This window comes from Canis lupus, unplaced genomic scaffold (assembly GCF_011100685.1).
Source record: "Canis lupus familiaris isolate Mischka breed German Shepherd unplaced genomic scaffold, alternate assembly UU_Cfam_GSD_1.0 chrUn_S585H747, whole genome shotgun sequence".
NCBI lineage: Eukaryota > Metazoa > Chordata > Mammalia > Carnivora > Canidae > Canis > Canis lupus.
The window spans coordinates 24,440-38,081 of NW_023331525.1; the positions used below are offsets into that span (position 1 = coordinate 24,440).

General features: G+C 37.7%; 1 protein-coding gene across 1 annotated transcript in view; it reads right to left on the reverse strand.

Moving 5' to 3' along the window:
* Positions 1 to 7,723, reverse strand: part of LOC119879303 (ankyrin repeat domain-containing protein 26-like) — a gene marked incomplete at its 3' end in the record, with an annotated part of 31,083 nt that extends 23,360 nt beyond the window's left edge. Inside the window, exons 1-3 of the mRNA XM_038589649.1 lie at positions 7,589 to 7,723; positions 7,259 to 7,432; positions 297 to 403 (exon numbers count right to left, since the gene is read on the reverse strand). Coding sequence (XP_038445577.1) covers positions 297 to 403; positions 7,259 to 7,432; positions 7,589 to 7,594 — 287 coding nt within the window. The remainder of the gene's footprint in view (positions 1 to 296; positions 404 to 7,258; positions 7,433 to 7,588) is intronic.
* Positions 7,724 to 13,642: the final 5,919 nt, after the last annotated feature.

The window sequence follows — 13,642 nt, forward strand, 5'->3', positions numbered from 1 at the left end:
GTTGGGAGTCTACACTATAAAACTAATATTAATATGAAACCCTTTTAGCTAATATAAAATCATAGGGCAAAAAAACTACTGCAAATGACATCGATCAATTTTACAAAGGATTCTGAATTCTGCTATACACTGTTCTTCATGTTGGCCTGTCAGAATAATTGCTTTCTACCTAACTGATCTCATGCCGACATTTTTACCACATAATTATAAATTAATCCTCTTGCTACCAAGCTAACCTTTCCAACTTGAGAAATTGTTAAGGTTTAAAGAAAAAAACATAACAAAAAATACTGTACCTTTTAACCTTATCAACTGCAAGTATATTTGCTCCTTTTCCTACTAAAAATTTCACCATTTGCTCTTTGTTTTCATTTACAGCAACTAAAAGTGGTGTCAGGTCATCCTGTAAAAGTGCAAAAACAACTTATAATTTACAAAATTACATATTTGCATACTGAATTGTAAAACTTCTAAATGATCCTCTAAACTTAAACATATAGAAAGAAATAAAAATAGCCCCTTCCTTCTCATCCCTCTGTGATTTTGCTAGCTTCTCCTTCTTTTTAGAACACTCCTTTCTCAGGGAGCCTGGGTGGCTCAGTTGGTCAAGTGTCTGCCTTCAGCTCATGAGCTCAGGTCATGATCCCAGGGTCTCAGGATGGAGCCCCACCTTGGACTCCCTCTGCAGCAAGGAGCCAGCTTCTCCCTCTCCCTCTGTCCCTCCCCTCCACTTGTGCTCTCTCTTCTGCTCGCTCGTTTTCTCTCAAAAAAATAAAAATTTTAAAAAGTAAAATTAAAAAAATAAAATAGACCTCTACCTCTTCAACAGATGAACGGCAGTCATTCTACAAACTCACTTCAAACGTTGCCTGGTTCCAAGAATCTTTGCTTCTATCACAATATAGATCATGGTATACTCTAGTTATTTTATTTCACCCCATTTAACCAAGAGCTTCTCAAAGGAAGGGGTTATTTTTTTTTTATCTCTGTATCCCCAATCTCTAAAACATAGTAGTAAATACTTAAAGTATTTTATTGATTTTAATGAATATCTCTGGAGTTGTGTTTCTTATATTCCAAAGAATATATACTTGCAAGAAGGTACATACTGTGCCCCAAAAGAAAGATTCAGTGATCATTTGTGTTTGAGAAATATTACAAAACTGCACTATATATCTAGCAGAAAAGAAGTCCTAAATTTGCTTATCCCCATTTGACAATACCTTTTTGTAGCAAACCTTAATATTTGAGAAATATTGAGTTCCCAGGGGTATAGTTTTAAGAACTTTCCAATAAAAGTGAAGGTTTTCTCCAGGTTGTACAAACTTGCTTGATTCTGTTCTATCAGTGGTATGGGGAGCTCAGATGTCAACATAAATCACTTCTGCTCCAAATAAGTCACTAAGGAGATGGACTCTGAATGAAAAGAGAGAGGTTTCAGGGCACCTGGTTGGCGCAGCTAATTGAGGGACTCTTGGTTTTGTTTCAGGTGGTGATCTCAGGATCGTGGGATCAAACCCTGCATTGGGTTCTGGGCTCCCCTGGGTGCTCAGCACCAGGTTTGTTTAAGATACTCTCTCCCTCTGCCCCTCCTCCACCCCCACAAGACTGTGCATGTGTGCGCTCTCTCTCTGAAATACATAAATCTTTGTAAAAATTAAAAATAAAAATAAATAAAAATAAAAGAAACAAGATTCAAATGAACTTTGATTGCTTAATACTAAATAAAATAATCCTTGGTTAAGGAAGGCACATGATGAGATGAGCACTGGGTTTTATACTTTATGTTGGCAAATTGAAATTATTTATTTTTTTAAAGATTTATTTATTTATTTATGATAGACATAGAGAGAGTGACAGAGAGACGCAGAGACACAGGAGGAGGGAGAAGCAGGCTCCTTGCTGGGAGCCTGACGTGGGACTTGATCCAGGGACTCCACGATCGCGCCCTGGGCCAAAGGCAGGCACTAAACTGCTGAGCCATCCAGGGATCCCCTGGCAAATTGAATTTAAATAAAATTTTAAAAATAAATCAATAGATCCATAAATAAGTAGTCCCTGAAATTTCTATTATAAAATGATTAATTTTTATCTTAGCTGTTATAAAGCTCAATATGAGATTTTAAAATTTTACCTTTTTAATTAAATTCAGTTAATAACATATAGTGTATTATTAGTTTCAGAGGTAGAGGTCAGTGATTCATCAGTCTTATGTAACACCCAGTGCTCCTTCCATCATGTGTCCTCCGAATGTCCATCACCCGGTTAACCCATTTTCCCACCCTACTCCCTCCAGTGACCCTCAGTTTGGTTCCTATAATTAAGAGTCTCTTATGCTTTGTCCCTCACTCCATCTTTTTTATTTTTTCATCTCTTCCTCTATGATCCTGTTTTGTTTCTTAAATTCCACATGTGAATGAGATTATATAATTGTCTTTCTATGACTGACTTAGGATATTACGCTAAGGAAAATAAGTCGATATGAGATTTTATTCTCAATTATAATAATTCTGGGACGCTAATGCATATCTACTTCTAAAAAAAACCTGTTTGTATTCTAGTTTCCACTATGATTGCTATTTATAATTATTTTATATTATAGGCAAAATGTAAATCAGAAATAAAAATATAATGGCTTATCAATAAAAATTCCTTTTTTTTTAATCAATAAAAATTCTAATACTGGATGAGCACTGGGTGTTTATATACTGGCAAATTGAATTTAAATAAAATATTTTAATAAAGCAAAAAATTCTAATACTGATTTATACAGATTATTTTTAGCATAATCAAAGCTACTAAATTATTTGCATTTTGGGGGAATAATACCAAGGAGGAAGATAATACTATCTGCAATATGCATAATCTAGCCAACTAGAACCAGGATTAACCACAAATGGCTTGCAGATATTCCAAAAGGAATATAAAAAACAACTTATAAAGTCTAATTTGGAAAATTCATTCCTGAGGGACCTGGGTGGCTCAGTGGTCGAATATCATGATCCTGGGGTCTTGGGATCAAGTCCTGCATCAGGGTCCCCACAGAGAGCCTGCTTCCCCTCCCTGTCTAGGTCTCTGCCTCTCTCTGTGTCGCTCATGAATAAATAAATAAAGTATTGAAATAAAAAGAAAAAGAAAAAGAAAATTCTATTTCTAAGAAATTAACATAAATACATAATATATATTATAAATTAATATGGATTATCCTGAAAATCTTGAAATCTTTATCAACATATACCATAAACAAACACTTGTAAAACAATCAATGTGATTCATCATATCAGCAAGAGAAAAACCAAGAACATATGATCCTCTCATTAGATGCAGAGAAAGCATTTGACAAAATACAGCATCCATTCCTGATCAAAACTCTTCAGAGTGTAGGGATAGAGGGAATATTCCTCAACATCTTAAAAGCCATCTACGAAAAGCCCACAGCAAATATCATTCTCAATGGGGAAGCACTGGAAGCCTTTCCCCTAAGATCAGGAACAAGACAGGGATGTCCACTCTCACCACTGCTATTCAACATAGTACTGGAAGTCCTAGCCTCAGCAATCAGACAACAAAAAGACATTAAAGGCATTCAAATTGGCAAAGAAGAAGTCAAACTCTCCCTCTTCGCCGATGACATGATACTCTACATAGAAAACCCAAAAGCCTCCACCCCAAGACTGCTAGAACTCATACAGCAATTTGGTAGCATGGCAGGATACAAAATCAATGCCCAGAAATCAATGGCATTTCTATACACGAACAATGAGACTGAAGAAAGAGAAATTAAGGAGTCAATCCCATTTACAATTGCACCCAAAAGCATAAGATACCTAGGAATAAACCTAACCAAAGAGGTAAAGGATCTATACCCTAAACACTATAGAACACTTCTGAAAGAAATTGAGGAAGACACAAAGAGATGGAAAAATATTCCATGCTCATGGATTGCAAGAATGAATATTGTGAAAATGTCAATGTTACCCAGGGCAATTTACACGTTTAATGAAATCCCTATCAAAATACTTTCTTCAGAGAGTTAGAACAAATTATTTTAAGATTTGTGTGGAATCATAAAAGACCCCGAATAGCCAGGGGAATTTTAAAAAAGAAAACCATATCTGGGGGCATCACAATGCCAGAGTTCAGGTTGTACTACAAAGCTGTGGTCATCAAGACAGTGTGGTACTGGCACAAAAACAGACACATAGATCAATGGAACAGAATAGAGAACCCAGAAGTAGACCCTGAACTTTATGGTCAGCTAATATTTGATAAAGGAGGAAAGACTATCCATTGGAAGACAGTCTCTTCAATAAATGGTGCTGGGAAAATTGCACATCCACATGCAGAAGAATGAAACTAGACCACTCTCTTTCACCATTCACAAAGATAAACTCAAAATGGATGAAAGATCTAAATGTGAGACAAGATTCCATCAAAATCCTAGAGGAGAACACAGGCAACACCCTTTTTGAACTTGGCCACAGTAACTTCTTGCAAGATACATCCATGAAGACAAGAGAAACAAAAGCAAAAATGAACTATTGGGACTTCATCAAGATAAGAAGCTTTTGCACAGCAAAGGATACAGTCAACAAAACTAAAAGACAACCTACAGAATGGGAGAAGATATTGGCAAATGACGTATCAGATAAAGGGCTAGTTTCCAAGATCTATAAAGAACTTATTAAGCTCAACACCAAAGAAACAAACAATCCAATCATGAAATGGGCAAAAGACATAAACAGAAATCTCACAGAGGAAGACATACACATGGCCAACATGCACATGAGAAAATGCTCTGCATCACTTGCCATCAGGGAAATACAAATCAAAACCACAATGAGATACCACCTCACACCAGTGAGAATGGGGAAAAGTAACAAGGCAGGAAACCAGAAATGTTGGAGAGGATGTGGAGAAAAGGGAACCCTCTTACACTGTTGGTGGGAATGTGAAGTGGTGCAGCCACTCTGGAAAACTGTGTGGAGGTTCCTCAAAGAGTTAAAAATAGACCTGCCCTACGACCCAGCAATTGCACTGCTGGGGATTTACCCCAAAGATACAGATGCAACAAAACGCCGGGACACCTGCACCCCGATGTTTATAGCAACAATGTCCACAATAGCCAAACTGTGGAAGGAGCTTCGGCGTCCATCGAAAGATGAATGGATAAAGAAGACGTGGTTTATGTATCCAATGGAATATTACTCAGCCATTAGAAACGACAAATACCCACCATTTGCTTCCAGGTGGATGGAACTGGAGGGTATTATGCTGAATGAAGTAAGTCAATCAGAGAAGGACAAACATTGTATGTTCTCATTCATTTGGGGAATATAAATAATAGTGAAAGGGAATATAAGGGAAAGGAGAAGAAATGTGTGGGAAATATCAGAAAGGGAGACAGAACATAAAGACTCCTAACTCTGGGACACGAACTAGGGGTGGTGGAAGGGGAGGAGGGCGGGGGGGTGGGGGTGAATGGGTGACAGGCACCGAGGGGGGCACTTGACAGGATGAGCACTACAGAACGGGATGAGAACTACAGAAGTGTTCTGTAGTTTTTAGGGTATAGATCCTTTACCTCTTTGGTTAGGTTTATTCCTATGTATCTTAAAAGCCATCTATGAAAAGCCCACAGCAAATATCATTCTCAATGGGGAAGCACTGGAAGCCTTTCCCCTAAGATCAGGAACAAGACAGGGATGTCCACTCTCACCACTGCTGTTCAACATAGTACTAGAAGTCCTAGCCTCAGCAATCAGGCAACAAAAAGAAATAAAAGGCATTCAAATTGGCAAAGAAGTCAAACTCTCCCTCTTCACTGATGACATGATACTCTACATAGAAAACCCAGAAGACTCCACCCCAAGATTGCTAGAACTCACACAGCAATTTGGCAGTGTGGCAGGATACAAAATCAATGCACAGAAGTCAGTGGCATTTCTTACACACTAACAATGAGACTGAAGAAAAGAGAATCTAAGGAGTCAGTCCCATTTACAATTGCACCCAAAAGTATATGATTCTTGGTCTTGATTCAGGTGATGATCTGAGTCATAAGATCCAGCCCTGAGTCAGGCTCAGTGCAGAGTCTACTTCAGATTCTCCCTCACCACCTCCTGCTTGCATATCCCCACTCACTCCCTCTAAAACAAATAAAATCTTTAAAAAGAAAAAAAAAAGGAAGGATGAGGATCATTGTGAGCCTGGGTGGCTCAGAGGGTTAAGCATCTACCTTTGGCTTAGGTCATGATCCTAATCCTGGGATCAAGCCCGGTGCTTCAGGCTACCTGCTCAGTGGGAAGGCCTCTTCTTCCCTCCATCTGCCTTTCCTCCTTACTCATGTTTGCTCTCTCTCATGCTCTCTTTCTCTCAAATAAAATATTTTAAAATAAAAAGTATCATTATTTAAAGTGAAACCCTAGACAGTTATTTCCAAATATTATCATTCAGTAAATGCTTGAGCTTCCAAATATGAGAAATTGACCCTATCTATGGCACACAACAGTGTTTCCGCAAGGGCAGCCACTGAAGGCAATGCACGTCAATGAAAACACAGGGAGACTAGCAAGTGTGGTCATCACCAGCTCCCCATGGCCACCTACCACCCAACTGAGGAACTACATAGGCTGAGCAGGAGCTACTCTCTGGAATGGGAGGCCTCACCGTGGTACATGGCTGGCAGAGTGGCTACCAGCACAAGTAGATACCACCTGTAGGATGTCATGACCTGATTCCCTTGCTCTCATCTTCTGAACCTCAGGGCCTAGAGTGCCCACGGCCTATTACAACCTGCTGCTTTCTCCTCGCATTTACACTCACCCAAGCTACTCCTCTGGGTCACGGTCTCCTACTCATCCCCAGAAGCACCCATTTCCTAAGCCTCTGCACAGTACTCAGCCTCCATCATCACCTCACTCCCCTCTAGGCCTTCAATCCTGGGCTCTGAGGGCACCATCTACTCCCAGGCCCTAACGGGAAGATTTCCTTCCTGGGGTAGAAGGGGGGCTGGGAGATGGAACTTTGCCTTTTACATATGCATCACTTTTTTCTAGGCCTCCCTGCCTTGGTTTTGGAGTTGTTTCCATGATGACAGGACCTGATGTATAAATTCAGCATCTGTGTGTACATATATATATGTGTATGTGTGTGTGTATGTTTGTGTGTGTGTGTGTATATAAAATAAAATCTTTTACAGCTAAATATATAATATATTCATAGTGTCAAATACTTTGTAAATAAAGTTGATCTGTACCTTGTTTTTTGCCTCTATATCTGCATTCTGTAAAAGCAGCTTCTCTGCTATTGATACATTGTCACCAAAGGCTGCATAATGGAGAGCGGTGTTACCCTTGTTGTCCTTAAGATTTGGATCAGCACCGTGTTCCAGCAGAATAGTTGCACATGCCTCTTCTTGGCATTGTACAGCCTGTCAGTATTACACCAAGAAACAGAATATAATTTGGGGGAATTTAAATTAAACATGCCACAGGTTTACCAACAACTTATGTTTAAATGCAACAAATGTTCATTCCAAGTAATTAAATCTAATCTATCTCAGGCAGACTTAGCTGTGACCACATACCTTCATTAGAGCTGTCCTACTTTCATCATCACGGAGGTTGAGCTGGCATTTCCTCTCTACCAGGATAGTCACCACATCTACATGGCCATTGGCACAGGCCAAGTGGAGAGCAGTCCTGTGAAAGTGAAAGGGCTTGTCAGGAAATTACAGTGTACTATTTCAAAACATGCAATTAATTAATGTAATTGTAAATGTTAAATAGCATGTTTTTCTTATGACTTCAAAACAAAGATTTAGTTTTCTTTTGAAGAAAGTACAATATTTATTAGTGATTATTCACCACTCTATTAAAAAAGCAGCCTATCTGATTAGGAAGAGCATGACCTCAGGAGGCAGCTCAACCTGGGTTTGATTCCTACTTGAACTCTGTCACTTAATAGTTATCACTTAGCTTTTTCACAATTTCCTCATCCACAAAATGGGCATAGAAATACTTATGTTGAGTCTCCTGTTTGGCTCACTATGAAGAGCATGTGACTCAATCTCAGGGGCCAGAGGTTCGAGCCCCATGTTGGTTATAGACATTATTAAACAATAATAATAAATAAAATAAAGCATAGTTATCTCACAAGACCTCATCATGATCCTTAAATGGGGAACTATGCACAGCGTTTAGAATACTTCCTAGGAGAAATATTATAACTACTACTACAACTTACAAAGACAACATTCAATTAGGTAAAGTGATCCAATTATGCCTTCTTTGCAGCTGTGTTTTAAGGATGAGCAAGAATACTATATTTCAATGATTCCAAGATGCTCATTTTGTCACCTTTTAATATCTCTGACATTGCAATGCAATTTATAATTCAAAATGTCTTACAACTATAAATGGCAGTATTTTAAAAAATTTCTCCTTGGTACATAATGTAGTGGGGCATCATACAATCTATGGTGCCTTAAATGAAATAATGGCATATACAACAGGTCTATTGCACTTCTAGTCATATGGTCAGCATTTTATTTTTCAAGAACTAAAAAAAGTTCTAGTTCTTGAAAGCTTAATGGGAAAAAGAGGACTAAAATAACAAAAGAATTTTTTTAAAGTAATTCTTATTTTGATTTTCAAAGAACTTTAAGCCAAAAGAAACTGAGGATTCATGACCAGGGACAGCTCATTTTATTAAACATTTAAATTAATGGAAAATATTTAGATTTATAGAAATCAAGTATTTCCAATTATAAATATTCATATTTAATACTATTATAAATTTCAAAAAGGCAGGTAAAGGTTATCTTCTACAATTTCCTATCTTCAGAAATGTTTTCATTTGACAGGAAGTTCCAAGGAAAAGCTTCAGTTGAGATTAAGTCCTAATACTTCAATTTTAAATTTCTTATCTTAGGGGCACCTGGGTTGCCTCAGCTGGTTTAATGTCTAACTTTTGGTTTTGGCTCAGGATGATCTCAAGGTTATAAGATGAAGGAAGACATAGACATGGCCAACATGCACATGAGAAAATGCTCCGCATCACTTGCCATCAGGGAAATACAAATCAAAACCACAATGAGATACCACCTCACACCAGTGATAATGGGGCAAATTAACAAGGCAGGAAACAACAAATGTTGGAGAGGATGTGGAGAAAAGGGAACCCTCTTACACTGTTGGTGGGAATGTGAAGTGGTGCAGCCACTCTGGAAAACTGTGTGGAGGTTTCCTCAAAGAGTTAAAAATAGACCTGCCCTACGACCCAGCAATTGCACTGTTGGGGATTTACCCCAAAGATACAAATGCAATGAAACGCCGGGACACCTGCACCCCGATGTTTATAGCAGCAATGGCCACGATAGCCAAACCGTGGAAGGAGCCTCGGTGTCCAACGAAAGATGAATGGATAAAGAAGATGTGGTTTATGTATACAATGGAATATTACTCAGCTATTAGAAATGACAAATACCCACCATTTGCTTCCAGGTGGATGGAACTGGAGGGTATTATGGTGAGTGAAGTAAGTCAGTCGGAGAAGGACAAACATTATATGTTCTCATTCATTTGGGGAATATAAATAATAGTGAAAGGGAATATAAGGGAAGGGAGAAGAAAATGTGTGGGAAATATCAGAAAGGGAGACAGAACGTAAAGACTGCTAACTCTGGGAAACGAACTAGGGTGGTAGAAGGGGAGGAGGGGCGGGGGGGGTGGGAGGTGAATGGGTAACGGGCACTGGGGGTTATTCTGTATGTTAGTAAATTGAACACCAATAAAAAATAATTTAAAAAAATTTATAAAACAAGGCAGGGTGTAAAAATGCAGTGGTTTTTAAAATCTGTTTGAACTGAAGTAACCATCAACTTAAAGAGATTGCTATACATACACAGGATGTTATATATGAACTTCATGGTAATCACAAACCAATATTTATAACAGATACACAAAAGGAAGAAAAGCATCCAAACATAATACTAAAGTCATCGAATCAGAAGAGAATAGAGCAAGAAAACAAGGAAGTCAAATGAAAGAACAAGACTAAGGCTTCATTTAACATGAGTCTATGCTACATTTTCTACATTAATAAAACCATGAATATACTATCAAAATCATAAGCCTATGTGCATTGATTGAAATGGGTATTTTTAACAACAATGATACACAATGGAAATGGGTTGTTATTAAAGGCTCCCTATCACTGCCATCTTAGTCATCAATCATTCAAGTGATGGCATCAAGGTAAATATATGTGAATTTCATTTGAAATATCCAATTATTTGTGGGGTGCCTGGGTGGCTCAGTCAGTTAAGTGTCAGAATCTTGATTTTGGCCCAGGTCATGATCTTAGGGTCATGAGATCCGGCTCCACTTTGAGCATGGAGCCTGCCTAAGAGTCTCTCTTCTCTCTTTCCCATTGCCCTTTACCACCTGCTTGCTTTCCTTCATTTTCTCTCTCTCTCTCTCTCAAAAAAAAAAAAAAAAGAAAAAAATCAATATTTCTTTGACTTACTTATTTAGAAAATCTCTACAGTTGCTCAGCAAGCCATTTTATAAAAATTGAAATAGAAGTAATATAAGTTAAAAAAGGTGTTATAAGAAAGCAATTAGGGATGTGCTCTCATGTAAGAAAATGCCAAAACTTACAACATTTTAAAACTGTTTTATTTATTCATTCATAAAAAGTACAGGGAGAGAAGCACAGACATAGGCAGAGGAAGAAGCAGGCTCCCTGTGGGGATCCTGTTGCGTGACTCAATCCCAGGACCCCTTGGATCATGGACCTGAGCCAAGGCAGATTACATGCTAACACCACTCAGTCATACGGGTGCCCCCAAAACATAGAACTATCAATTTAGTGTTACAAGTTTATTTAATTCATAAAAAGGACTTACCGTGGAATCGTTTAAAATAATAAATATCTCTACATGGTTAAGTGTTTGGATTCTAATCGTTCACTTATGCATAGGGGTGGAAAATGGGGTTACAGCAAACTTTATTTTATTTTATTTTATTTTTTTTACAGCAAACTTTAAACATATTATAAACTATTGCTAATCAGAGAATAAGTCAAAGCATCTAAGTGTATTTTGGGTTAGTAGGTAATAATATTTACTTTCCAAAATCCAATTTAACATAGCTTTTCAAGGAAATGGGTCTGTTTGGGGGTGCCTTGGGAACTCAGTTGGTTAAGCATCCAACTCTTGATTCCAGCTCAGATCATCATCTCGGAGTCATGGGATCAAGCCCTGAGTCAGGCCCCACACTCAGTGGGGAGCCTGCTTGAGATTCTCCCCCTCCCTCTACCTCTCTCCCCACTCGTGGGCACACTCTCTTCTTTCTCAGATACATAAAATCTTTAAAAATAAGAAGATAAAATGTGTCAGTTTAGTTGTATTTATTGAATAAAGTTAATAATAGGTATCTCTTGACAATAAGAGCTCCAGGAGCTTAAAAAAAATACCATAAAATTTCTGTCCCATTTCCTTATTAGCACAAACCAGTATAACTTTTACTTAGTGAGTATTATTCAGTTAACTCAGAATTTCACCAAATTAAAAACAAAAATTTTATTGGAAATCTGAAACTCAAGAAAAGAAAGATAATATAACTAACCTTGATCAAGTGAGTTTCAATGCTGCTAACTGAAGTCCTGCGGCCTTGAGGTAGGAATCATTACATTTTCTCTTGGAGTAACATTTCTATCCAGCAGTAAACTACTAGTCAAATTTCCAACATAAGGCCCTTCCAAGACTGGTCCTATAGTAAGAGTGCTGTGGAAAGGTCTGTTCTGCTGTCTCTCCACCAGATATTTGGTAGTGATACCTGCCAGCCTCTCATTAGTCCTGTGAAGATTACACAACACAAGTGCTTAGTATTTTATTTCTACCCAAATCATTCCTGCATGACCTGCATTTTTTTAAGTTTCCATAATAGCAAACAGAATGTGCCAGTAAACAGTGTTTTAACACTGAAAATGTGACAGAGCAGAGCTACTATATATATTATAGGTTTAAAATTATTCCAAAGGAGTATATATGATTCCAGGGATAACTAACTAACAAGAAATTCAAATTAGGGGAGGGAAAGAAATGGCTGACAGTGATGTACATGGATTGACAGGTAATACTTGCTACCTTCTGGAATGGCTGTAATTACAAGATTCTGGAGAATGCCATTACACATATTTGTATTTTAGTAAACCAGTTCAGAACATAAAAATAAACCATCCCTCAAAGGACATTTTCAAGGATGTGCTTTCACCACTCTTGTACATTTTACTCATTGCCTCAGAGAAATTGAGGGTTTCGCACCGAGGAATACCTCAGACCAACAACCTCTAGGGGCCAGGTAGATGGCAGAGCAGTGATCAGAAGGACCGAAACAGCTCCAGAGGCAATTAGCTGATAACACACTTACCAAGGCCCTGGAAGTAGAATCTGCCCTTTTTGTCTTCCACACACCCCCTCATGCCCACCATGATGCTATTTTAGCCATGTTGGATTTATACTGCCTTTCACCCCAGTGTGAATCTTTCTCTGTTTCACATGTATACTTTTATATAAAGTAGAAAACCTACAAAGGTTTCCCCCACCCTCAGGCTCTCTAGTAATAATACCAAAGACCAACAATCAAGAAAGTTATTACCAACCTGCCAGGATGTATAGTATTGGCACCTGATCTTTTGGGTTAAAGGTAATCTTCCAAAAATGAACTCAATTAATAGTTCTATTTAGCGTAATTTCTGACAAAAAATTTTATAGTAATATGCTGTCTAAATACCCACTATTTGCTTCGACGGGATGGAACTGGAGGGTTTATGCGAGTGAAATAAATCAATCGGAAAGGACAAATATTATATGGTCTCATTCATTTAGGGAAATATAAAAATTAGTGAAAGGGAATAAAGGGAAAGGAGAGAAATGAGTGAAAATATCAGTGACGGTGACAAAACACGAGACACACCTAACTCTGGAAACAAACAAGGGATGGTGGAAAGGGAGGTGAGCAGGGGGTTGGGGTGACTGGGTGATGGGTACTGAGGGGGACACTTGGATGGGATGAGCACTGGTTGTTATGTCATATGTTGGCAAATTGTTATGCAACATGTTGGCAAATTGAACTCCAAAAAAACAAACAAAACAAAACAAAACACCTTTTAAGTAGGGTTGTAAAGATGCAGGTATGTGAATCTGCTCTTTCCACTATAAATTTTATGAAGTTTAAATATAGACACGTATTCCCAATGAAAATTTAGTGTTCTAATTGAAATATACCATAATTGTAAAATACATGCTGGATTTTTAAGACTTCGAATGAAAAAAATATGAAATATCTCAGTAATAATTTTATATTGATCACAAGTTGAAAGGATATTTTTTGACGCATTGTGTTAAATAAAATATATCAACTTTAAAAAAATAATATGCTGTCTAAATTATAAAGTTTTAAACAATTAGTTTGTAAAGACAACAAGATAGAGTAACTGAAAATATTAACGGGAAAAATAAAATCATATACCCCCCCCACACACACACACAGAAAGAGGAGAGAGGCAAACTATCCTGGATGAACATAAAATGGTAAGTTTATTTACAAACGTTATTTTCCAAAATTATACTATC